General features: G+C 43.5%; 1 protein-coding gene across 1 annotated transcript; it reads left to right on the top strand.

Moving 5' to 3' along the window:
* Positions 1–1,829: 1,829 nt before the first annotated feature.
* Positions 1,830–16,500, top strand: TIGAR (TP53 induced glycolysis regulatory phosphatase). The gene is made up of 6 exons (XM_074150904.1): positions 1,830–1,931; positions 5,923–5,960; positions 8,191–8,312; positions 11,842–11,919; positions 14,406–14,516; positions 15,018–16,500. The coding sequence occupies exons 1-6, from the start codon at positions 1,900–1,902 to the stop codon at positions 15,474–15,476; spliced, it is 840 nt and encodes a 279-aa protein (XP_074007005.1). The 5' UTR covers positions 1,830–1,899; the 3' UTR covers positions 15,477–16,500.
* Positions 16,501–25,938: the final 9,438 nt, after the last annotated feature.

Genomic DNA, 25,938 nt, shown 5'->3' with positions numbered 1-25,938 from the left:
CAGACTCTTCTCAGTGGTGCCCAGGGACAGGACAAGGGGCAACGGGTACAAACTGAAACACAGGAAATTCCATCTCAACATGGAAACTTCTTCACTTTGAGGGTGGCAGAGCCCTGCAACAGGCTGCCCGGGGAGGTGGTGGAGTCTCCTTCTCTGGAGACATTCAAAACCCACCTGGATGCGCTCCTGTCCAACCTGCTCTAGGTGAACCTGCTTTGGCAGGGGGTTGGACTAGATGATCTCTGAGGGTCCCTTCCAACTCCTATCATTCTGTGATTCTGTGACATAACAAGACTGAACATCATCAAGTGTTATGTCTTCTGCAATGTGGTAAACTTACCACATTCTAGGTCTCTAGACCCAGAATAACAAGATTATGTGAAAACTAGAGTTTTAAGGTGAAAGCCAACTGATTATAATTGTTGAGTAAGAACATGTGCCTTAAGACCTTAAAAAACGCTTCAGACTTGACATATCTCCCCTTTAATTTTTAAAAATAAATATTGTAAATAGGTAGATTTTTTAGGGCTGGTTGGTGCCCTGCCTATACCTGCAGACACAGAGACCTGCAGTGTGTCCCCACACCCTTCCTCCTACCAAACGCAGGCTGAACTTGTGCCTACATGGACCTGTTGGAACGGAGGAGAGCCATGAAGATGACCAGAGGACTGGAGCACCTCTCCTGTGAACACAATCTGGGAGAGTTGGGGTTGTTCAGCCTGGAGAAGAGAATCACAGAATGATATGGGGTTGGAAAGGACCTCTGGAGATCATCTAGTCCAACCCCCCTGCCAAAGAAGGTCCACCTGGAGCAGGTCACACAGTGTCCATGCGGGGTTTGAATGTCTTCAGAGAAGGAGACTCCACCACCTCCCTGGGCAGCCTCTTCCAGGGCTCTGCCACCCTCACAGGAGAGAAGTTCCTCCTCATATTTAGGTGGAACTTCTTATATTGAAGTTTGAGAAGGCTCTGGGGAGACCTTATAATGGCCTTCCAGTACCTGAAGGGGGCCTACAGGAGAGATGGGGAGGGAGTTTTTATCAGGGAGAAGAGCAACAGGACGAGGGTAATGGTTTTAAACTGTAAGAGGGGAGATTTAGATTAGATATTAGGAAGAAATTCTTTCCTGTGAGGGTGGTGAGGCACTGGAACAGGTTGTCCAGGGAAGCTGTGGCTGCCCCATCCCTGGAAGTGTTCAAGGCCAGGCTGGATGGGGCTTTGAGCAACCTGCTCTAGTGGAGGTGTCCCTGCCCATGGCAGGGGGGTTGGAACTCCATGATCTTTAAGGTCCTTTCCAACTCTGACCATTCTCTGTCCTCTCCCCACAGTCTCTCCAAATATGAAGACAGCAAACGCGCACGCTGCAGCGTCGAACGCATCTGATGCAGGAACAGGCCGTGTCCTTGAGGAGCTCCCGGGCGCTGGCGGGGGGTCGCAGTGAGCCCTCGTGGGGGGACGCAGCGAAGTTTTTGAGGAACATCCTGCAGAAAGCGGGTTTTTTTGCGGCTCCATTGAATAAACCTCCTTTTTTATTGGGGGGGGGGGGGGGGGGGGGGGAGTAGTGGAGAGCTGTGACACGCACCGGACCCTTCAGACCCTGAGGTGAACTTCCCGCCAATCCACCTCAGCGGCCACAGCTCCGGCACCGGCAGGACCCGGGACCCCTTTACCCGGCGCCTCCGCACGGGCCGCCCCCGGGGGCACGCGCTGCCGCCGCCCGTGGTCCCCCCCTCGCCGCCTCCTCCTCCTCCTCCTCCTCCCGCCCCCACCGCCGCCGCGGGGCGGGGCCGTGACGTCACCCGGCGGGCGCGGGGCGGCCGGGCGCCGCAGTGCGGGCGGGAGGCGGCGCCGGCGGCGGGGAGAGGCCGGGCCCTTTGCGCGCACCTGTGCGGCCGCGCCATGGTTCGCTTCGGGCTGACCGTCGTCCGGCAGTGAGTACCGCGGCACCCCCTCCCCGACCCCACCCCCTGCCCCCGCAGCTACCGGGCTTTCCCTTTTCCCCGTCTTCCCGCTGCTTCTCCCCCCCCCCCCCCCCCCCATCCCCGCTCCCCGCCGGTGCCGGGACGGGTGGTGACGTCAGCGGAATTCCCCCCTCCCTCCCCGGGGGCGGTCCGTTGGGTAACGGCCTCCTGTCAGTCAGTCAGTCAGTCAGGAGGGGCGGCGGGGCGTTCGCCGTGAGGGAGCCGGCGGTGGCGGGGTTGTCCCCCGAGGGAGGCGGTAGGGCCGCCGGCCGGGCAGGGGGGCACCCGGCCCCGTGGGGACTGTGTGGTGACCGCCTCCGGCGTTAGCAGGCCGGGCTAGGTGGGGTGAGCCTGTTCTGGCTGACTGTTCAGCCGAGTCAGGCTGTATCGGTGTAGTTTGGCTTTGGGGGAAGGAGGGGGTTCCATCTGGATCCTGGATGTCACCTCCAAACACATTCAAGATCAAGAAGTTATTGGAGGTGGCCAACACGGATTTACCAAGGGTAAATCACGCTTGACCAATCTGATAGCCTTCAGTGACGTGATAACTGGATGGCTGGATGAGGGGAGAGCAGCAGATGTCATCTACCTTGACTTCAGCAAGGCTTTTGACACTGTCTTCCATAACATCCTCATTAAAAAATTAAGAAAGTGTGGGCTAGATGAGGGGGCAGTGAGGTGGATTGAGAGCTGGCTGTGTGACAGAACTCAGAGGGTTGGAATTAATGGAGCAGGGTCGAGTTGGAGGCCTGTAACCAGCGGTGTCCCCCAGGGGACAATACTCGGCCCAGTCCTGTTCAACATATTCATCAATGACCTGGAAGAGGGGACAGAGTGTATCCTCAGCAAGTTGGCTGATGATACCAAACTGGGAGGGCTGGCCGACACTCCAGAGGGCTGTGCTGCCATCCAGCATGACCTGGACAGGCTGGAGAGCTGGGCAGAGAAGAACCTAATGAGGTTCAACAAGGGCAAGTGTAGGGTCCTGCACCTGGGGAGGAAGAACCCCAGGCACCAATATAGGTTAGGGATGGATCTTCTGGAAAGCACTACTGAGGAGAAGGCTCTGGGGGTCCTGGTGGATAGTGAACTATCCATGAGCCAGCGATGTGCCCTTGTTGCCAAGAGGGCCAATGGGATCCTGGGCTGCGTAGGGAAGAGTGTGGCCAGTAGGTGGAGGGAGGTCATTCTCCCCCTCTACTCTGCACTGGTGAGGCCACAACTGGAATACTGCGTCCAGTTCTGGGCTCCCCAGTTCAAGAGAGACAGGGAACTACTGGAGAGAGTCCAGCGTAGGGCAACAATGATTAAGGGATTGGAGCATCTCCCTGATGAGGAAAGGCTGAGAGAGCTGGGACTCTTTAGCCTGGAGAAGAGAAGGCTGAGGGGAGACCTTATCTATGTTTACAAGTACCTAAAGGGTGGGTTGAAGGAGGATGGAGCCGGACTCTTTTCAGTGGTTTCCAGCGACAGGACGAGGGGCAACGGGCACAAGCTGGAAAATGGGAAGTTCCATTCAAATATGAGGAAGAACTTCTTTCCGGTGAGGGTGGCAGAGCCCTGGAACAGGCTGCCCAGGGAGGGTGTGGAGTCCCCTTCTCTGGAGATCTTCAAGACCTGCCTGGATGCAGTCCTGAGTGATGTGCTCTGGGCAACCCTGCTTTGGCAGGGGAGTTGGACTGGATGATCTCTAGAGGTCCCTTCCAACTCTGACAGTTCCGTGATTCTGTGAACTAACATTAGTTGTGTTTGTGAATTCGTAGGTCGTAAGACCTTTCTGCAGTCAAAAGCTCTCCGGTGGGGCAAAGAGCTTTTTTAGGAATGGTAGTCATAACATTTTTACTGTGAAATGTTAAAAGAATTGGCATTTGTTACTTGGTTAAAATTTTTAAGGTGAGTTTTCCTTTCAAGCTACAGTGAAAGTTGACAAAGATTTGTTGTTAACTAGATTACCTGGATGCAGCTTCCTGCGATTGACAGTAGCTAACTTTAATTTTTATGAAAGCTAAACTTCTTTTCCCTCTCTAGCATAATTCAGTTTAATACCGATCAGTGCAACTGGAAGAGTGACTTTTTTTTTTCCTGATTTTCCTCCTGTTAAGAGTTAATCTTGACTTCTCTTAAAGATCTGGATGTGCTGACTTGGTGCTCCAGTTGCAGCCTTGCTTTTACATCAGCTGGAAAACGTGAGCCTAAAACAATTTGTTGAACTTGAAATCTTCAGGTGGTGCTGTTGCAGACACTCGAGAAGGTCCCAGATCATTCACCGGCTAATGGATGGGAGTTCATCCCTTAGACTGTCCTTGCGTGTGCTGTGCTATCTCAGCACGACTTGGAAAACCGCACATTCTGCTCTCCCCCCACCTCCAACTGATGACCAGCGGGATGGACTTCATCCAGCCTGTTGCATTTTCCCCGGGAGGCTGGAAGGAGCTGTCAGGAAGCGGGTAGAACTTGAAGAATTAAATTGTTGCACCCTCCGCAGGAATGAGTTCAAAGCGTACTGCACTACAGTGTTTTCTCTTAAAAGTACTGACCACCTGTGATCAGGGGCTCATCTTGAGGATGTCCGCCCAGCAGCCCTGATAGCACTCTCTATAAAAATTAAGCGGCACACTAAGCAACACACCATAGTACTACAAAAATCTAAGCACGGGACATTTTAATCAGTTGAGGAGTCTCAACAAAAGTCACCGTGCTTAAGTTTGTTCGTGTCAAGTTTAGTTGTTAGATTTTTTCCCTCCTGAATAAATCTGTGCAGGGTATTAGTTGCTCTTCTCTTGATGTACCATCCCCTGTACTCGGCACTGGTGAGACCCCACCTCGAGTACTGCGTCCAGCTTTGGGCCCCCTACCACAGGAAAGACATTGAGGTGCTGGAGCAGGTCCAGAGAAGGGCAACGAAGCTGGTGAGGGGTCTGGAGCACAAGTCTTACGAGGAGAGGCTGAGGGAGCTGGGGTTGTTCAGTCTGGGGAAGAGGAGACTGAGGGGAGACCTTCTCGCTCTCTACAACTACCTGAAAGGAGGCTGTAGAGAGGCGGGGGTCGGTCTCTTCTCCCAAGTTACAGATGATAGGACTAGAGGCAATGGCCTCAAGTTACGCCAGGGGAAGTTCAGGTTAGATATTAGGAAATATTTCTTTACTGAAAGGGTTGTCAGGCATTGGAATGGGCTGCCCAGGGAGGTGGTTGAGGCACCATCCCTGGAGGTATTCAAGAGAGGAGTTGACATGGTGCTTGGGAATATGGATTAGTGTTGGGTGGTGTGGTGGTGTGTGTGGTTTGTTTGTGGGTGTTGTGTGTTTTTTGGTTTTTTTTTGTGGTAGTTTTTTTTTTTTTTTTTTCATCGGTTGGACTAGATGATCCTAAAAGGTCCCTTCCAACCTAGGTGATTCTGTGATCAATTACAGTTTTCAAGATAGGATATTCCAATTCCCGGAGGAGGTGATGTTCGTTCTCCTAGTTTTTCTACAGCTCTAGCTTTTTAATGCTGTCTTGCTTCACGGTGCGCAGCCTGCTCTGCTGATATCTTTGATAATCTCTTGAATTGCCTTCCCTTTAAAGCACAGAGGTCCAGTTGGCCAGCACATGCTTTTCCTAGGAGGACTCCAGAGTCGTCCTATCTCTTCTCTCTCTCCAGCATGGAGGCGTTGTTGTAATAGATAAATTATAATGCACTTACGATGAATTTAAGAAATTACTTTCTTTTATTCCACATTGGTTTGTCCTAATAAATATTGACTGCATGATTGGATTTGACCCCCTGAAATTGGTTTTGGTTTATTATAAAATCTTCAAATACATCTTTTTGAAAAGAGGCTGTGCTGTACTCTATCTCATTTTTCATATCCCGATTCTGCTGTCTTCTATTGGTATCTAGTATAATAATGTTTTTGAACATTCATTAAAACTGTTATGAGTCAAGAATTTTTTGTTTTGTTTTGTTTATAATCTCTTTCAGTGGAGAAACAAGATACAACAAAGACAAGATACTGCAAGGTTAGTATCGGTTATTCTGCTAGCTTGTTAGAGATGGAAAATTATTCTTCCCTGCCCAACGGGAAATCCTGTAACCAACAGTAACCAACTGTTGAATTGTGAAGTATTATTACAGAATAATATTGTAACCCTTAAGAGACTTTATTTGTAAGCCAGGATGTTAGCTTGATAGCTTTAGAGAACTATGAAGATTCCAAGCCGGTCTCCGCAGAATATCAACAAATAGTCATGGTTTTCTGGTATCAACAGGAGTATTAGAATAGTTCCTTTTTTTAAACAGGAGGGGAAAGTTACATGTAATTATTGAAATAAAGTGATAGCAGCACCTGTTATTAAGGATGCAGGAGTGTCCCATAGCACCGTGTTAAATCTCAGTAGGATGAAGTATGGGAAGAGATGGGAAGTGGGAGCTGCAGCTCTCGTGAAGAACCAGCCAGGTGTGCATTTGTACCGTGGAACTGGTAAGGAGCTGCAGAAGGATGAATAAAGGTCATGTCGTAAAGGAGGCTATTGCCTTAAGAAGGTAATATGTCACTTGCTAAAAAAGCCTCCGGTAGAGCAAGGAAGAGTGAAAAATAAAGATTGTTTAAAAGCTCGAATGTTCAATCCCAGCTCTTTCTAAAGAGGCAGTCTTTAGACAAAACATTTAAAACCAGACTTGTCCTTAGTGACTGCTGACTTGTACGCCTAGAACTGAAAATGCTGAGCTGCTTGGATGTCTGTTGTAAGAAGACTGAGGCTCACCGCTACAAGGAACCTAGTGGGGTTGTACTCTGAATAAATAAACTTTAGACAATTCTACGTGCTGTGAGAAAGCATCGTACTTCCAGATTTTCCTACCTCTGTTTTGACATTGCAGTTTACAGTTCTTGCAACATGGCTTTGTGTTCATAACAAAGTGAATAAAGAATATTCCCCTGCTTCATGTTTTTAAAAGTACCAATGATGTCTTTTAAATTCCTCACCCTTTATGTCAAATAAGATGTAGTAGGTTCCTCTCCCCTCTCCGGTGTAGAAAGTTAGCATTGCCTTGTGTTTTGAAAGGTGTAAGACCTATAAGAGCATGGTGGGGCCTGACATCTCACATGGCTGAATTATAGATGAGGTGCTTAAAACTCAGGTTCTGGACTATTTTTCTGTCTTTTGCAATTGGAAGCACATGATGATTGTGTATTTGCTTGGTGAAGATTGTTTTTGTCCTTTTTCTGGATCTGATTAGAATTGCATGCTCTCTGCTTTGACTTCCTACAAAAGTAAAATAGGTGATAGGAGTAGGGACATAGCAGATTGTTACAGGTTTGTCCCTCTGCCACAGTTCTTGGTGCTCCTACAGACACTTGGAGCTGTGACAGGAGCACACCTACTTCATTTGAGGTGGGTTACTAAAGTGCTGGTTCTTCCAATGCTGTCCTAGAGCTCTGTGGCCAGTTAGTTTTACAGGCTACTCTGAAAACAATTTTTGGAAGGGTTGCTGCTTTTCAGCTAGGTTTGTTCCATCAACATGCTTGCTATGCAGCTGCATGAGCGTTAGCGTCAATGTGCAAGGTGGAGTAGGGGAGAAGAAAAGACGACAACAGATTGTTGTTTGCATCAACTGTAAAATTCTTGTGAAACTGTGTCTTTGGCAAAGAGTGTGTGCTGCTTTCCGCATTACACAGAATCCCTTCTTGTTGTCTCATTTCTTCAAGGGATTGTCAACATTAGGGAATGGGGAGGAGCAGGCATTTGATAGTTGTCAGGACTTGACTCTCCCGATGTGCATGTTTTTTCCATATATGTATTTTCGTATCAACAACAGTATCTCAGTTGTATTGCCTTTTTCCTTATTTGCAATCAACAACTGTTTGTAGAGTTTCAGTTGTGAGATTCTTCTTGCAGGAAACCTACCAGTGACCATTCTAAAAAGGGCAAGTGATCTGAAATGACTACTCACATTTAGAAAGTGTAGGCCTCTTTTTTATGTTTAAATTTGTCATACGTATACATTAGTATAAATATAATCAATAGTGATCCTTCTGTCTTCCTAGCCTGTACTCCCTTTTTCCATACAATTTGTGTGACTGAGTTTAGGGAAGATCAGAAGAACAGTAGATTTTACTAAGGGTTGACTTTACTGAAGGAGAAGCATTTTATTATGACTGAGCAGGTTCTTCGTTGCTGCCATGCTTGTTCTGCTGCTTAATGATCTAAAATTTGCATGTCTTAATGTTGATGGGTTTTTATTTTGTAGGTCAAGGAGTGGATGAGCCGCTCTCGGCAACTGGTTTCAGACAAGCAGATGCTGCTGGTTTATTTCTCAGTAATGTGAAGTTTACTCATGTCTTTTCAAGTGACCTTCTTCGAGCAAAGCAGGCAAGTGCTTCTTGAGGCAACTGAATGTAAATCTTAGCTTCAGAATTTGGCATTTATTTGCTGTTGATGATGCAAAAATAATACGGTGATGGAGAGCCAAAAGCTGTTTTGATGGACTTGGAACTGCAGTTTGAGTTGTGTAGAATTCAAGAAGGTCTCTATGAGTAAGGAAATTTCAATGAAAACAGCTCAGTTAAGAAGCAGTGAAGGCCACCTTGCTTTGCAGGATGTCATGCAGCGTTGTTCTTATGGTTTTGCTATTATTTTATATGTGCATAGGTCCTTGTTAAAGGAGTAATTGAGACTTAGAGGTAACACTGACTGAAGTCAGTTTTTCTTTGAAGAAATAAAACAAATTTGCTGTGATATTGTTGTACTGTCTCACGCATTGTGGCAATATGCTGTGTTTTTCTGAAGAATGCAGATCATACAGGCAGGATCAAGTTGTGCTGTGAAGTCAGTACAAGGATCATTAAATGTGCAGAGAGGTTGGATTTTGACAGGAACATAATACCATACCTCTCACTTCGATGCACTATTTTAATAGGTTAATTAAAGAGGAAAAACCTTATTTACTGAGTAGGGTTACATGTGATTTTGGGTGCAAGATTACAAAATACTCAAAAAATTAGGGTAATGGAACTTCTAAAGGAAGAGGCATAGATCAGCTGTTCTAGGAAGGTCATATCTCCTGTGGAGGCCCTGCCTTTAATTTTTTCTTCTGTTACTGATGCTGTGATTTCAGGAGATACGTAGACTTCATGTGATTGAAACTACTAAGCGATTCTTGATAGCCCTGGTGGTTGCTTGCTTTTTGTTCTGTTGTCCTGCTACAAAAGTCTGTGAAGCCTTGCTGTAAACCTGATCAACAAAACCTAGCAGAAATCCCCTTTTTCTCTTCAAACATAAGTCATCAACATTGCTCAACAGTTTTGCAGGATATTTCCATAAACTGTTTTAGCAGCACCACTTAGGCAGAAAACAAACTTAAGAGAGGGGAGGGAGGAGTGCAATAATTAGATATTTTTTAAATGCATAGGAACTGCCTGACAAGTCACTTCCTTTAAGTGTGTGAATGGCGGTGATTACATTTAAAAACAATAGTGCTTTATAACGTTCATAAAACTGTCTGTGTTCTGTGCCTGCCTTAGGGGAATTGTTTTTGAATCCTCAGCCACTTGAGAGTGAGGTTGGTAATTTTTTTTCCTTATATTAGAGACGGTCTTTTCCATGAGAAGCAGTTGCACTCTCATAATGTAGAAGACAGACTCGAATTTGTCCTTTGCATAAAGGAAATGTGTTTTGCCATTTGTTTGACAAGCTATCCAGACTTTGTGGAAGCATTTCCAAAGGTGTAAAGCTGCAGTTTCCATTTGCTTGGAACTCCCCTTTTTTTGGCAGCTGCAAATCTATGGAGAAGTGTCCTCTACTATGCTATCACTTCATAGCTCAAGTATGAGGGGAATGTACAAGTTCCCCCGCAAAAGAGGAAAAAACGGGTTTTAGAGAAACTGTTTAGTGGTAAAGTTTAGTTTTCCTTGCAATGCCTCCTGCCTCGGCTGTAGTCAGGACACATACTGGTTACTGGAACCAGGAGTCCAGTGGTTCCTGGCTACTGCCTGTGGCTGACAATGAACATTCAAGCCTGAACAGGATAGGAGAAAACAGGAATGTGTGCAAAGAGAGCTGTACTAGCTGGGCAGGAATTCTGAGAGCTAAAGGAGATACAAAGTGAGCATGTATAGGAAATGTGGAGAGAGGCTTTGCAGGGAAGCCTGTCTGAGCCGTAAGCCTAGGAGGGAGGGTCAAAGACTAGCCCCAGAAGGTAGCAGTGTAGAGAGCAGGCAGATCTGCAATGTAAAAATAAAAGAAGACTAGTTGAGCAGACTGGGACGTGGTGTGAACAGTACATAACTCCATAGGGCTTCTAAGTTTAACAGAGCATAACACCAAAGTCTGCAGGGGACTGTGGAGCCCACTGTGAGATGCTTATGTCATTGGGACAAGAACTCTTCACTCAGTAGTGAAGATGGATTCAGGACCGGGACAGGCTGGGCCCTGAGAAGAATGAGGAAAAAAAAATCTTAGAGTCTTTTCCATGTATAAAGTGGTAACATTTCTGAAGCACGCTGGTGTTCTAGTAGCGGATGATGTGGGAATGGTGTGAGGAAGTTAGTCTCAGTCAGAGCAGATTTTAGTTTCAGCACAGTAAATGAAGCTGCTTTTTTTTTTTTTTTCTTACGCTTCAGAGTAGGAATTAGTGCTTTGTTGTCTGTTCTATATACTGAACGAGATATCAGTCCTGGAGAAATTTCGGGATATAATCATACTATGCTCCTCATCTATACAGGGAAATTGATTCGACCCTGTCTGACTTTTTATATTACTCTGACAGAAATTTAAAGTTGCCTTTCCTAAGCAATACATTAAGAGGTCATAAAATCTTGTTAATGCAACAAGGCTGCTTATTATTTGCCAGAATCCAAGGAGTCTTTTTAAAATGAAGTTCTTTGAATGCCAGTTCAACTGGATGTGGGCATTTGCGCTAGACTGGTATTACCAGTCAAAACTGTACGTGAATCCGGTACGACCTTCACACTTTGGTGTGTATAAGAGCAGGAGCAGGTTAGCTGTCCTTTAATTCCCATTAGGGGCTGTAGTAGCCAGACAGCTGTATAATATCCAACACACTAGAGCCTGTATTAGGCAATACTTTTTTTCCAAAGTGGTATCAGAATTTCCTCTTGATCAGTTGTCTTGCCCTCCCTGCACCCCCAAAATCACATGCTTCCTTGGAAGCAAAAAAAGATACATAGCACAAAACTCAAGACATCCAGACTATTGTTAAAAGCAAACTAAGCCCTTTGGATTTTCCCTGTCTTTTGGCCATGCTATCAAAAGGCAGGTGTATACAATAAGCTAGATTTTCCCCCCGCCCCCCAAGTGTATTGTCCAGTGCATTTCTCACTTACAACATCGAGGCTGATGCTTCAGTATGTTGCCAGCAAACATCCTCCTGCCTCTTAACTGCTTCAAGAATATTTGATTTCTGAGGTGTGCATTAAGTAGCCACTTGCCAAAAGGTAATTTCATTTGTTAGATGCCATGTTTTCGCAGTTGGATTAATTTTTCAGTTTTTAGGTACGTACTGCTCGTGAGTCTGACCCATAAAGAATGCGTCGGCATGATTGAGGTGGGAGTGGTGGTGTACTCAAGAGAAGATGTGACTTTTATCCTGGTGCTGTGTGTCTTGCTGCCCACCTTTCATGGGTGCTAAAGTGTCTTCAACTGTTCTGGACTTAGAATTGTCAAAGAACTTTCAGAAGATTGCAGCTTTTCTGCCCTTTATGGCCTGGCAAAGGCCGTATATCCAATTTGGATAGACACTATTAGCTGAAAGACTTTTATCTTCTTTGTTTGGGCTGTTGGGTACTACTAATGTGATTCACATTGGCTGTGGTGTTGTAAGATGGTCTAGCCATCCCGTGAGAAAACAGCTTATTGATGTGACTGTATATTCACTTTTTAGACTGCTGCCACAATTCTAGGAAAAAATAAGTTTTGCAAAGATTTGGAAATCAAGTACGATGCAAGACTTCGAGAGAGAGTAAGTGCCGAAAGAGTTTGTTTTAATATTGAACACTGAACAATTTGGAAATGTAACTTACTGCTGGTAGATAGCTTATTAAATGGTAGATCTGACAGTGGAGAGCACTGTTTGATGTGTTTTCAATCGCTGAAAACTGAACTCTTCACATCAGGTACTGTAAATTGTTTGCAGAACTGTGAAGCAAAGCCAAAATGTAGTGATTAGTGCTGTAACTGTGATGCTGTAATGATTTAAGTGAGGTAAGATTTACACGTAGAGGGAATTATCTTAAATGTAATAAAAAGCTTAGCTCTGTTTTCTAACCCCACATGTAACGTGTTAAAGATACTCCCGCTGCCTACCTTCCCTAGCCTGATGGCACAACTCGATGGTGGCTTTTTAGCTGTTTGCACCTTTTCATTTGCACAAAGGCTACAGAAAAGCTTTCTGCTGCCTATGGAACAGTCTGCTTTCCTGATTAGCCTCTCTGCCTGACTGGCATAATTGTACCTCCTGTCTGGTTTTAAGTACGTCTTGATCAGAATAAACTCGGATACTGGCTGTTTCTGCCAATATGAATCTCCCTTCAGATGCTATCAGTGAGAGTTCAGTCGGCTGAATTGTAAATAAGGAAATGCTACAAAACCCAAAGTGGGATGGCATGTTGCCAGCAGACAAATAAGTGTTTAAGGAGCAGAACATGATTGTAGCACTTCCTATTTGGATCGCCTTTTTCTGTGAGAAATTCCAGTTCTTCCCGTGAAACCAGCAAGTTAAATACCTCCCAGTTCCTTTAGTTGCTTTACCGCCCAACGTTTTTGAAAATATTATGGGTTGTCATACAGAATTTTAGAAAGAATACTCTCAAGTCCCTGTTACTTTTATTTTTTTCCCCTTTCATGGCATTCGTATGGATGTATAGAAATGCCAGTACAGTGTCTGCAGTCCACATGTTGTAAGTCACTACTCTGGATAATTGGAGCTAAGTTTGAATTGCATGAAAACAAGCAAAGTCCTTTAAAAGAACATATGTTGTTGACTCCATTAAGAAAGTTTTATTTTCTCATATCTTGCTTTCGTGAGAGAAGTCTGGAAAAATATTTAAGATTAGGATTTCATTTTCAGCAGCTTCAGAGCACTTATTTCTTCACGTCTTTCTTACTGTTCTTAAATAGCCAATATTTTGCTTTAGAGAAAGAGATTGGGAGGCTGAAATAAATGTGTTTCACTACATTTAAATTCTGAAGACTGTAATTAATTAATTATTATGGCAACTAATTGCACGTCCACAGCAAGTGGATAGTGACATAGAAGTCAAAAAAGCCCCAGTAATAAGTATGTGTCTCTATCCTAGTTGTCAACATCTGGATTTCTGCAATGCATGTGACAGTGTTTGACCGTATAGCATCAGCTGTTACTGTCTCAAAATACTCGTCGTAACCGCAGCATTTTCGCTGCCTTCAAACGTTTCAAGGAAAGAGCAAATCTTTCCACTCCAATATATTTTTCATCTGTTAGTGGTAGTGAAGTATTAATCTTCAAAGGGAGAAGTATTAATCTGTTTTACCATTGTTAAAGTTGAGCTTTGGAAAGATCTTCAAGGTCAAAAGCGGTAATGCACATCCAACTATATCTATCTTGTAAAATACATTACAGATAATAAATATTATGTTGTATAATGGGACTTCCAGTGATCCAGAATAACTAGCTGGTATATATGTGCTCTGATTACTGTTTCCCATGTGGGCTTTGCATTTGGAGGTCTCGGGAATAAGCATGTAACTGAAGATAGTAAATTGCCTGTTCTCTGAGTCCATTAGCCTATGTTTTCAAGATTTTTTTTGCTTGCTTTGTTTTCTGAAAACACTGTCCACATCAGTAATGTATGTCCCGAAAAAAATGGGGGGAAGCCTTACTGTTTATTTTTAATAGGTAAACTATTTTTTGTCTATTTCTTTTTGGTCTTTTTCAAAAATTCTGATTTTTTAAATGGACAACTCCTCTGTTGTGGAGATTTTGGAGGTCTGTAGAGAAAGTAGTTGTTTCTCACTTGTGAAAGATAATTCCCTGTAGTCTTTCTGCAAATGAAAAATAAGTGGAGTTTATCCTCCTGTGAACAGCTACATACAGAGGTGTCTGCAATGTAACCTCAGTTACAGAGACACTTGAATTTTATATGCTGATAATGAGTGTCATAATGTAGAAAAAAAACCTCAAGGCAAATATCAGACTGAAGGTAACGTTTTGAATGTCAGTGCTTTAAATGAGATGCTGCTCTTAATGTATTTCTCTACCCAGCGCGCATATACATATATACTTAAATAGCAGATATAAAGATACCTCCTCCCCCGGTATTGGGATAAAATGTCAAAGGTAGTTAAGCCTGCACGTTACGCTTGCGAGTGAAAGAAAACAAAGCTGTTAAAGAGACGTTTGCATTGGAAGTGGTACTGTAGACACGGTATGTCTTGCTAAAGCCACTTTTTGTAACTGGCCTCTTACAGAAATACGGTGTTGCAGAAGGAAGGCCCTTGACTGACCTCAAGGCTATGGCGAAGGCTGCTGGAGAACAGTGTCCTTCATTCACGCCTTCTGGAGGAGAAACACTGGATGAAGTATGGTATTTATTTCTTTGTGCTCTAGTTTCTAGGCTGTTTCATGAGTGTAGACACAGCTTTTGCGTACTGAGGAACATCTTATTGAGAGCTTAGTCCAAGCAAAGGTAGTTACTTTCCAAGCTAAAAACACTACTTGACCTGATTGCAGTGGCTGCCAAGTAGGGAGTCTCTTTAGAACTGAAATATTGATTCCCTGCCCATGGCAGGGGGGTTGGAACTCAAATGATCTTTAAGGTCCCTTCCAGTTCTAACCATTCTATGATTCTGAGACTGACTCCTCATGAAGCTCTAGTTTGCAGAAGAATGATGGCAGTTTTTCTCAACCTTGGCTTTAGAGGGCAGAGGAGTTTTTACAGCACTCGGTAACTTTACCGTTGATTTCTGAGACTTGTCTGTGATAAAAATTTGTCTTCAAACCGAAGTAATTATATCTCAGATTTCTGAAAGCCGAAGTCCCATGTGTTCTTCACAATGTACTCTTCTGACCTTTCTCTCTAGGTAAGAGAACGTGCAAAGGATTTTTTTGAATTTCTGTGTCAGCTAGCTGTTGAATTGGAACAGAAAGAAGACGACGTGCATGGTGCAGCAAGCAGAAGCTCAGGAACATCTGCAGAACAGTTAGTTTTTCCTTGGACAAACCACTGCAGTGAAGCAGAACTTAGCTCTGATAACAGTGGAGCTTCTAAAATATTAGATGCCAATATATTAGTGGTGAGTCATGGAGCCTACATGAGGAACTGGATCGGTTATTTTGTTTCAGATCTCAACTGTACTTTACCAACAAATTTAACAAAGTCTCAGTTGTCTTCTGTCAGTCCCAATACAGGAGTTAGTCACTTCACTGTAACACTTGAAAATGGAAATTTGTTAAAACCTGAAATCACATGTGTTTGTCTTAATCAGGACTCTCACTTAGTGGATGTGGGAGCTGAATGCGTAGCTCCAAAAGTGTTTTAAGAGTCTTTGTAGGGGAAGTGGGTTTAGATGACCATTATACTAAGCTTGGGAAGGGTATCTGTAGTAATTACCGAGGTTGACTGGAGTTACTGACACTGAACCGCAAAACTGAAGACATCCAACTGCTTACCGTCTTAAGATAACACGATTTGCATGGGCCTAGTGCCCACTATAAGTTGGTACTAGAGAAATAACACAAATGTTCTTTATGAACAGAAACATAATACTTCCAGTCACTTGCATATCTGCTGCTAGAGTGCATATTTTTAAAAACTTCTTTTCGTTAGCCCATAATTATTTTGGTTATGTCCGGGTAAAAGAGTTGGGGAGGGGAGAGGAACGGTACCTCAAAGATGAGCTATACTGTATTCTTGTTTTATTACAAAATGCTATATTGTAATATTAAACATAGATGTTGTTTTAAATAACTTTTTTGAATGCAATAGTATAACCTAAAAAGGAGCCTTGCCTAGTGGAAAAGGTTTGGTACAGAATCAGGGGACCCAGCTCTGATACTAAATAGCTGTGAGACGCTGGGCAAATCTCTTTTCCATTTGTAAAAGGGGGATGATGATAAACCTACCTCGCAGGAGTGTTTTGTAAGAAACTGTTAGTGTTGTTGAGACCTCTGTTGAAGAGCACTGTACACAAACATAAAGTATTTATTTTTAACTGTAAGCAGGATGAGGAACTTCATGTGAACATAGTTGACATAATGGTCTCCCTTCTGTAACGGAACCTTATCGATAGGGTGAGCCGTGCCCGACTTGAATCCTTTCATCGATTGCAGTCCTACGCTTGATGGATGAGTATTTTTGCCTATAATTAGGCAGGTTTGATTGCTTGATGATTGCTTATAGTCGCTGTTAGTACTGCATTCTTACCCCACTGGGGTGATTGTAGTGTTACTGTGGAAGCATATCTGATTTATGTTATTTATAATATTCACATACTTTTTCTTCATTTGCGTATTTTAAGCCTGTTTAAAAAAAAAAAATAAAAAAATTTGAAGGCTTCTGAATAGAACTCCATTTCATCTGTATTTCTTTTGAGGTAAAAATGTTTGTTAATATTACTCTATGAAGCTTTGCTCAGATCGTATAACGTCCTTTTTTTGGTTTTTCCTGAAACACTCCACGCTGTTCTTTTACTGTGAAAAAGAGCCCTTTTAAGGGCTGTTGGATCAGTGCTATCCTGACTCTTACCTGGAAGAACCACTGATGTTAAATGGCTTGCAACTGCACAAAATTCACTGTTTGACTGAAGTTTTCATTCTTTGTAATTTTTTAAAATACACTGCCCTATGTACTTTAAACTACTTGGCTTCTTTGCCTTGAAGAAGCAGAGACTTTAATTTTGAGGAGGAAGTAGAGGTTGCTGTTTGTTCCTTGAAGAGGTGGGTACCTCTACGTAACTGCAGCCCTACTGAAAAACAGCGACAGAATTATTTATAAAGCTCACTTTGGTCACTGTACTTTGCCTTTTCCATCCCCGTGACTGTCATTCAGTAGGAAAGTTCTCTCGATTCCTACCTGAACACAGAATGGGGGTTTGCTCCCGCCCGTTCTCTGTGCCGTTCGTCCAATACTAATACTGCTGAAACACAGAGGATGAAGTGGGAGTGTTCAGCCCGGTGGTGGCCAGATGGTGTTCTCCAGAACCTGGAAACGAACCTAGGGCTTTTTACCTGCGACGGGGCTTGTTTATCTAGCAAATACGAAATCTTCATAATATAAGAATCCTGGGAAACTTAAGATTTCTCAATAAGATAAAACCAAGCTTTGGTCAAAATGGCTCTATTTCAAGGTTAATTTTATGTAAGCAGCCTTTGTTCAAAACAAAGGTATTCTGAGGCAAAGTGTTTCAGTGTTAATGAGAAGTAAAAATTTCTGAATTCAAATAGTCGCATTAAAATGTTTAGAAAATTAGTAAATTTTTTTTTGGAGGAAGCCAGCCAAATGGAAAAATCCTTGGTAGCCAACCGTTATTAACATTATGCGTGATCACCACCCAAACAGTAAGTTTGTGTTTGTGAGATTTAAAAGGGTCTATTTCAAATGAAAAGTACAGAGATGACAGTGGTAGCTTGAGGAGCTGCTCAAGACTTTAATTTAAAAGTGTCCATAGATTTTTTTTTTTTTTTTCACAAATACAAGAATTCACTCTTAATATACTAAAGGAACTAAGCTGTGTACATGGGAATGTGGACTTTTGATCAGACTCCTCGAGCCTCTTGTGAAATGCGTCTTCCTAGAGGGCTCCTGAATACTGGATTGATGATCACAGCCAAAGAAGGTAGAAAAGTTTTAATTATGACTGCTAACAGAGCTGATGGCAGAGGATGCGACGGGAGTTCGTTCTTAATTTGCCTGTCTCTGGTAGTCCCTGTTAATTTCAGAAAGGCTAATTACATAGCCGGAGATTCTCCTGTTGATGCTTTAAATAGCTTAAACTTTTCTGTATTCGCTGTGTCCTTAATTTTGTCAGTCGTTCCATTAATGCTTTTTGGAGCCAGAGTGACCGAGTTGAAAATGTGCATCCTTCGTCAACTAGAAAGTGAGTGGAGACCTAATACGTTTTCCTCCCAAGTCACTAACTTCTGTCAAATATTTCAAAGTACACTAATGATTTGTGTGTTTCCCTTAGTTTAAAAGGCTTCTCTTTCTTTCGTGCAGGTTTCTTCTTCTTTCTTTTCTTTTCTTCAAGCAGGTTAATTAACATTTTGTTCTTGCTGATGAAGTAAATACCTTATGGGACCATCTACTTATTTGTTAAATGCTTTGCCATTTCTTGGGTAATACTCTTCCCGTAGGGATTTTTGACTCTTCCTTTATAATACGCTTTACCTTCTTTAGTGTATTTGTAGCTGGTTAAAATTTAGACCCATCCTAAGAAACCTGTCTTTATGATTTTTTTCTTTAAGTTACTGTTAACAAATTCTTTCATCTTGTGTTTACTCTTACGCAGGGCAAGCAGCAGGGACAGTAGTGTCTAACCATGAAAAATACCCAAGGGTGAAACCATTCGAGTTTTCTAAACAGCTCTCATGTTAATGAAGTAACGTTTTTTAATTAAAACCTTAGGAGTCGGAATCTCCTAATTAGGACTCTGTAAAACACACTAAATGGCTGCAAACGCATCTGCCAGTGGCCGGGGAGGTATAAGCAGTCACGCGTGTTCGGCAGTTGCCCTGTTGTATTTTTTCCCTGGGTATCTGCACTTGACATTGTTGGAGACAGGATACTGACCAAGGTGATTTTATAGCCTGCCCTAATATAGTTACCATTTTTATTTCACCTTTTTTTTTTTTGTATCTGTGATTCTCTATGCATTAAAAAGTAAATCGTCAGTAATTTTGGAAACTTCTGAAGTTAATCGAAGGCCTTTTTTCCTTTAGGTCTGCGTATAGTACTGGTCTTCTTAAGTCTTTCGATCGACATTGGGATTAAATCCTTCTTCTTCGTCTTTTTACTAAAGTGACTCTTGCACGTTTGTCCAGCAGTTGGGATCATGGGAAAGGAGAGCTGCAGTTATAGATGGTTCTGTTAGGAATAGTAGCAGAACATAAATATTTGAGGGATTACTCAGTAGTGGGCAATGAATGTTTTGTCCTTCTGAAATGCCAGTCTCTAATTAGCAGCGGGAGACAAGGCCTTAACTACAGGGTGGATTTTCAGCATTAGCTGCCAAGATGTCAAGATCTCTGCCACAGAGAGGCTGTGAAAGCAGATCGAGCTGTTAAACACGTTACCAGGATGCTGAGAATTTCAAGCGATAAGAAAAAGGTACGTTCCCTTTAAATACCTTCGTAGGAAAATAGTGCTGAAATAAATGTTAGAAACAGGTCAGCTTGCCCATGCAATGGTCTATAGGCAGATCTGAGACAACCAAGCCTACTTTAAAATTATCTTTTAAATCAGTGAAGGTTAAAACAAAAGCTCTCTTGGCAGACTTTTTCAGCTGAACACCAGGAGAAGAAAAGGTGATTGTGGATCGAGATCAAGAGGAAACTCAGTCCCCTCCTTTCTCAGCTAATGTGTTCTTTTGCCGAGGAGTCCAGTGCTATTCTGCTCCCCAAAAAAAGCGATGCTTCAAAAGGTAGGGGAGTTGTGACCTCCTTTGATAAAGTCGTGTTTAAACAGTGCTTTGCCAGGCTGGGCTCGATTTGGAAAAGGTGACAGGAGAGACAAAGAGGAATTGGAAGTTCCCAGCATGGTAGCACGCTTGTTCCTCAGTTTTGGCTCCACCAACATCATCTCCTGGCAGGTCTGCTAAATGTCTCGCAGTCATCAGGCATGCGCTTTGGCAGAGTGCTCCGGTAGTATCACAGTTTCCGTCCTCTATAAAGTATCAGCCCTTTTTCAAGGTCTTTGCTCTATTCCCACAGTTCTCTGGTGGGTTTATGTTTTCCAGACAGAGCCCTGTCTTTGCAATAGGAGGAGGGTTTTTTTCCTTTTTTTTTTTTTTTTTTAAATAAGTACAGAATTTAGATCAGATGCATTCTCTATCCAAGTTTTTGGTATTTCATGAGACTGCCTCAGATCCACAGCCCACATGCCTGGACCTGAAATATGTCAGATTTTCCCCAGATGTGTCCCTCTTGCGAGGGCTTTGGCCGTGAGCCCGAGGTTTTTTGGATATATAGTAATCCCAGGCAAATGGCAGCTGCGTGAGCAGAAATCAACTGCGTGGTGTGATGTGAGCTGTTTCCCCCGGTATCCACGGATACGGCAGATTTGCTGTGTGGATACGATCTGTGTGTACACGCGTGGTAAATGCAGTGCTGTTGGGGCAGGTCTCTTGTGCTGAGGTAGCTCTGGTGTCACCTGCAAACATCTCTGGGGTTTCCTGGCACGCAGGGAGCCCCGTGTGAGTCTACGGATGTCCCGCCTGAAGACCAGAAGCTGGTAGTGAGGACCCTGAGAGCGCAATCAGAGCGCAATAGCAGAGGCCTTGAGAATAGGGGCACAGGAGGATACTGGGATAAAAGCACAGATCACGAATAGGCAGTTAGTGGTCACCAAAGGAATGCACCTGAGGTCCAGGGAGAGCCCCTTTTGGGGGCATGATTGGATGTGATGTTCTTCCCCTCTGACGCCCAGCTGCCTCATCAAGCCTTAGCTAAGCTGAAGAGGCTTCACACGCTAGACCTGACTGTGATGGGTCGTGAATATATCCTGGAAGAGCAAGCTATTGAAAAATGGATTTAGTGAAGTTAAAAGTTGAGCTAAAAAAGGTTTTATTTCAGAAGGGCAAGAATCACAAAATTAGTTTAATAAGGTCAGCTATACTTAAGAATTACAAAATTAGTTTAATAAGGTCAGCTATACTTAAGAATCACAAAATTAGTTTAATAAGGTCAGCTTAAGAGCCTTAAATGGAGCCTAGTGGGAAGTGTCCCTGCCATGGGTTGGAACTAGATGATCTTTAAGGTCCCTTCCAACCCAAGCCATTTTATGATTCTGTGACTTAAAATGGAAGAAAGGGGGGAAAGCTTTGCTTGTTTAAATCCGAGAGGTAAAAATTATCTGGAAGTTACATCCCAAACAGGCAAAAATTACCGGGAAGGTCTCTAGGGCCAATTAGATCAATAATCATCTCAGAATGAGTTACTGACTCTGGGAAGAGAGCCTATAAGGAATAGAAAGAAAGTTGTATCGTATAGAACATTGTTACCTTAGATACGAAATGCTGAGAATTTGCAAAATACATTAAAACAAGTAGCAAAAACGTCCTGAGATATGTGTATATCAAAACAGAGAGCAAGGAGAGGAGTATCAGCACTGTCGCGGTGTGCGGATGGAATAGAGATTAGACAGTCTTAAATTATATCCCCAAAATGAATTACTTAATTTACGGCAATATTGAACACAATGGGAATGAGGATAGGGAAAATACCACACTTAAAGCCAAGAATTAAAGAATGTAATATGCTCCTGTCAGGGGAAATGACTAATCTTTATCCCAGAATTCTGACAGCACATCTAAAATTACACATCCGTAAGCAAGTATTTTAAATAGATCTGTCAAGTTGGGTGTGGAACCGTATGACTAGAGAATAGGAAATAAAATATGTTTTATTTGAGAACAGTAATTTACAGAACTGTTAGTTTGACCTTAATAACATTCAGGGCTTTAGAACAAATTCCGAAGGAGAACGTAATTACAGACGAGAGGCAAATGAAACCTGGAATATAATTAAATGGATTTTTACCACAAGGAGTTCACACTAGACTAAACCGATAGTTCTTTGATGAAATAACTGATGTCTAGGCAAGGGAAAAATGATGGAATATGATCTAGGTGAATTTTAATTGGACACTTGGCACAATTCCACAATGGAAACCATCAGCTCAACTGGAAAAGATAAATTTTACTAGAAAAAAAAAAAAAAGTGAAGTAAGTATGCAAGCAATTTATGGGCATATCAGTAAGTAGTTATGTCCAAGGTTAAGTACTGAGCTGGAGTAAAGTTAATATTTAAGTTCCTCATGAGGCAGTTTTTTTCTGTAATGACTTTGAATAAAAATATAGGAATGTGGAAATGTTAGTGAGGAAGCATCATCAGTAACCAAGTGGGTCAGAATATCATGCAGAGGAAGAAATGATGAATTTGAGGAGAGGAAATAAAGACATAGCGTGAAACCAGCTCCTACAGACTGCAGTCTCAGTCGCTTTGATACCGATGACAAGAACGTCCACTAGAAGCTGGAAGCTAATTGTTGAAAACGGCAAAGGAGGAGAACAACCTGGGGTGATATTAACCTCTGACTTACTATGGGTAGTTGGTGGTGTTGCATCTAGAAAGGCAAGCCTGATCCTGAAAGGTGTCTCTGGTCAAGGTAAGGAGTCGTTAATGCCACTGATGGGATCTCACCCTGCAATGCTATGTGTAATTCTTGCCACTTTCAAGGAGGCACTGGAAAATGCAACTACCTTGAAAATGGGAAACAGCGACCTGGGTTAAACAAATCAAAACCCTTGAGTTATTCTGATAAACACCAACAGCATTTTGTAGAAGATTACCTCCTATCAATAGACCCAGGAGATGGTGTTTAAAGCATGGCTGGTTCTGGAAGGAACGAGTCGGCAATATATTACTTAGGAACGTTGCTGTTTCTAAACCGTGCCTTCCTAGGTGTGTTGCTCATCCTAAAGCTAACAGACAAGAATGAAGTTGACTCTTGGGCAGATGAACGGTACAAGTCCTGCATCTCAGAGTAGGGCAAGAGAACAGGAGACCTACTTTACAGAAGGATTTCAAGCTCAGTGAACCACCAAAACCCAATCATCGAAATTGGGGGTAAGCTTTAGTTAACTTCCCAATCTTACTACTTCTTGAGTCTTAAAATCACTTCTTCTCCCTTCTGAAAACAATTGGGCTGGTTTTAGGATTTGTGCCTTTGCCTCAGCAAGCAGACTCCTGGCTTATGCACCAGAGGTTGTTCGAATATGGAGAAGAATTGTTGGGGATGAGGGTTTGCCCAGAGTTCTGGAATGGGTTTGTGGTCTTATTCAACCTGCTGCCTGCGGTGTGCAGCTTTCCCTTGCTTCAGCAAAACCCCATAGCCCTCAAGTTACTAAGCACAATACTCAGATTTCTGTCAGATACTGTCCACATCAGGCATTTAACAGGATGCGAAGTTGAACAGGATGTGTGGCGGATTAATGAAGATTTACAGAATTAAAGGAATAAAAGATTAAAAGGAAGTGCAAGAGTGCTGGAAGACGTGTGAATAATCACGCTTTGGGATCTAAAACAGTGTCACAAGGCTCGGAAAAAAAGAGGTGGTATGTTACCGTTATTGGGACCATCCTTTCAGTTTCCCAGTACCGGTCACTGTCAGGAACAGGAGCCTGAACCAGATGTGACCCTTCACGTCCTGTCTCCCTCTGTTAGAACAACAACTCCAGGTAAAAAAACTTACGGGTTCTTTTATTTCTTTGAGTAGCTAAATATGCCTCGTAATCTTCATCTCCTGGTAGAGTCTGAGACCTGTGTGTAACCAGCACCCTACTCTTTTTTTCATGCTTCGTTTGTAGGCATGCATGCCTCATAAAAATAAAACTTCATTCATCCTTAGGAAAAACATGGGCGTTTGGGTGAAAAGAGCGCATACGTGTTTTTTGTCTTTCAGCTTCAGCAGAAACCCTCCATATGAACCCCGTTCTCTCCTAGCCATGAACTTTCTCTGAATGTCCGTGATTTTCCAAAAAGCACAGAACCAGGTAAGAAATACAAAAAGAGGGCGAATCCCTGTTAAATCAAGCTGAGGGATGAAGAGAAGGGTAGGGGAAGACAGGATGATGGGTGATGGAAAAAGCCTAGCGACGGCAGGGAGGAGAGCAGGACCGGTGGTTGCGTGAGCCCGTGTTACGCTCAGCAGGTGTGGCTGGTGCTAGAAGGTACCTCATGCTTTCTCGTTATGCCTGAAGCACTAACAACCTTTGAGCTTGTGCTGGCAAGTCCACCAACAGCCTAGCCCTTCCCACAGGAAAGCTCAGGGGCTGACTGGTGTTCCGCAAAAGCCTTTTTGTTCTGGGCTTTGGGCACCACTACTGTCTGGTACTGTTACCAAACAGGATTATTACTGAAGAGCGCTTTGTAGAATTACACAGTTTGCGATGAGATAAAATCTAGCAACGGAAAAAAATAGCTGGGGGCTCTCAAAGTGGCCACCTCAATCCCCTCTGCCCCTTGCCCTCGCACCTTCATCAGCTCTGGAAGGAGAAAGCACTGGCCAAAGGCAAGGTGAGGATGTCTGGAGGGAAGGTAGAAGGTTACATCAAGTCATCAAGCTACTGTAATTCTGAAAATCCCACTCAGGCAAAAGAAGTAGAGATGAAACAGAGATGGGTGACGTGTCTGCCTGGCACTTTGTTCTCAGTCGTGAGAAATGCATTCTTTGCGGTGGTTTTCCTCCCCTCAGGCACCTGTTACCCATAAAAAGGCCGATGCACCTGATTCTGCTGACTCTTTAATTTGGTTTTACCTGAAAAATGAGAAATGGCTTTACAAAACGCTGTTTGTGTACGTACATGTAGTAGTTTACATGCAGTCCAGCTTCCTACTGGTCCTTTGTAGCAACGTGGACATAAAGAGTTAGATGATAAAGCTTTCTATAGTTAGTAAATAAATTCACAAGGCCCAGTTAGACCTTTTGAGATGTTCTTCAAGAGTCTCCATTCACACCACTGTTCAAGTACGGTTCTTTAATGGTGCCACTTACAGACACTTCTAGAAAAAGCGTCACTTCACTTTTCAGTCGCATTTCCCAGAATTTCTTTGGCCTAGAGATGGGGATTAAGTGCTTTTTTTAAAGAGATGTCTGCTTTTAGAAGGACATCAGGAACAGGCAATTTTGATTTCATTGATTTTCCTTTGCCAGTATCACCCATGCTGTCACCTTCAGTGCTGTGCTAAGGTTCCTTGCGGATGCTTGGTGTTTTATTTGGGTTACTTCATGGAGAGAATGGTCTCAGATATTATTTCCAGTAACACCTCATGATCCCTAACACAACAGTCTTTGAATTGTTCTTTTTTCTCAGCATTTTTTCCTTGGCTTTAAGATCCAGTTGCAGTTTCAGTTCACCACAGAGCAAGCTTCCTGGACAAGGAGAGACAACAACTGAACAAACCTTTGTGTTTGCCCTGCTCTTGGAAGGAGAAAGAGGGAGCAGAGACGGTTTCTGGGGCCATGGTTGCTCTGTAGCAGGCTTTCTTCTTTCACTGGGCACAGTTTACCGTGAATGAGTTTGAACAGTCCCAAGGCACCACTGAGATTTCAGGTGTGTGGGAGACTAAATGATACCGGCTGATGTTTTCATGATACCTTGGTATCTATTAAGTTTCTCATGCGCTTCAGTTCTGTTGCACGTTCCTGCTGTGCTTCTTCCCCCCTTGAAGTCCATGGACCTAAAATTCAGCAATGAGAGGAGAAAGGGATTCATAGATTCATAGATTGGTCCAGGCCGGAAGGGACCTCCAAAGGTCATCTAGTCCGACCTCTCTGCAGTCAGCAGGGACACCCCCAACTAGACCAGGTTGCCCAGGGCCTCGTCGAGCTTCACCTTGAATATCTCAAGGGAAGGGGCCTCAACCACCTCCCTGGGCAACCTGTTCCAGTGTTCCACCACCCTCAGAGTAAAGAACTTTTTCCTAATATCCAATCTAAATCTCCCCTTCTCCAACTTAAAACCATTGCCCCTCGTCCTGTCACTGCAGGCCTTTGTAAACAGACCCTCCCCAGCCTTCCTGTAGGCCCCCCTCAGGTACTGGAAGGCCGCTATGAGGTCTCCCCGGAGCCTCCTTTTCTCCAGGCTGAACAGCCCCAGCTCCCTCAGCCTGTCCTCATAGGAGAGGTGCTCCAGCCCCCTGATCATTTTGGTGGCCCTCCTCTGGACCCGCTCCAACAGGTCCATGTCCTTTCTATATTGAGGGCTCCAGACCTGCACACAGTAC

The sequence above is a fragment of the Numenius arquata genome, chromosome 1, assembly GCF_964106895.1.
Source record: "Numenius arquata chromosome 1, bNumArq3.hap1.1, whole genome shotgun sequence".
Classification (NCBI taxonomy): Eukaryota; Metazoa; Chordata; class Aves; order Charadriiformes; family Scolopacidae; genus Numenius; species Numenius arquata.
The sequence above is the reverse complement of the archived record's forward strand: the minus strand, read 5'-3'. Positions and strand labels throughout refer to the sequence as shown.

What these genes read in the sequence shown, in the direction of transcription:
- TIGAR (XM_074150904.1), top strand. Translation starts at nt 1,900, where the DNA reads ATGGTTCGCTTCGGGCTGACCGTCGTCCGGCA. An exon ending in ACCTTCTTCGAGCAAAGCAG is followed by an intron (nt 8,313 to 11,841) that starts GCAAGTGCTTCT and finishes TTCACTTTTTAG; the next exon opens with ACTGCTGCCACAATTCTAGG. An exon ending in ATGCAAGACTTCGAGAGAGA is followed by an intron (nt 11,920 to 14,405) that starts GTAAGTGCCGAA and finishes GGCCTCTTACAG; the next exon opens with AAATACGGTGTTGCAGAAGG.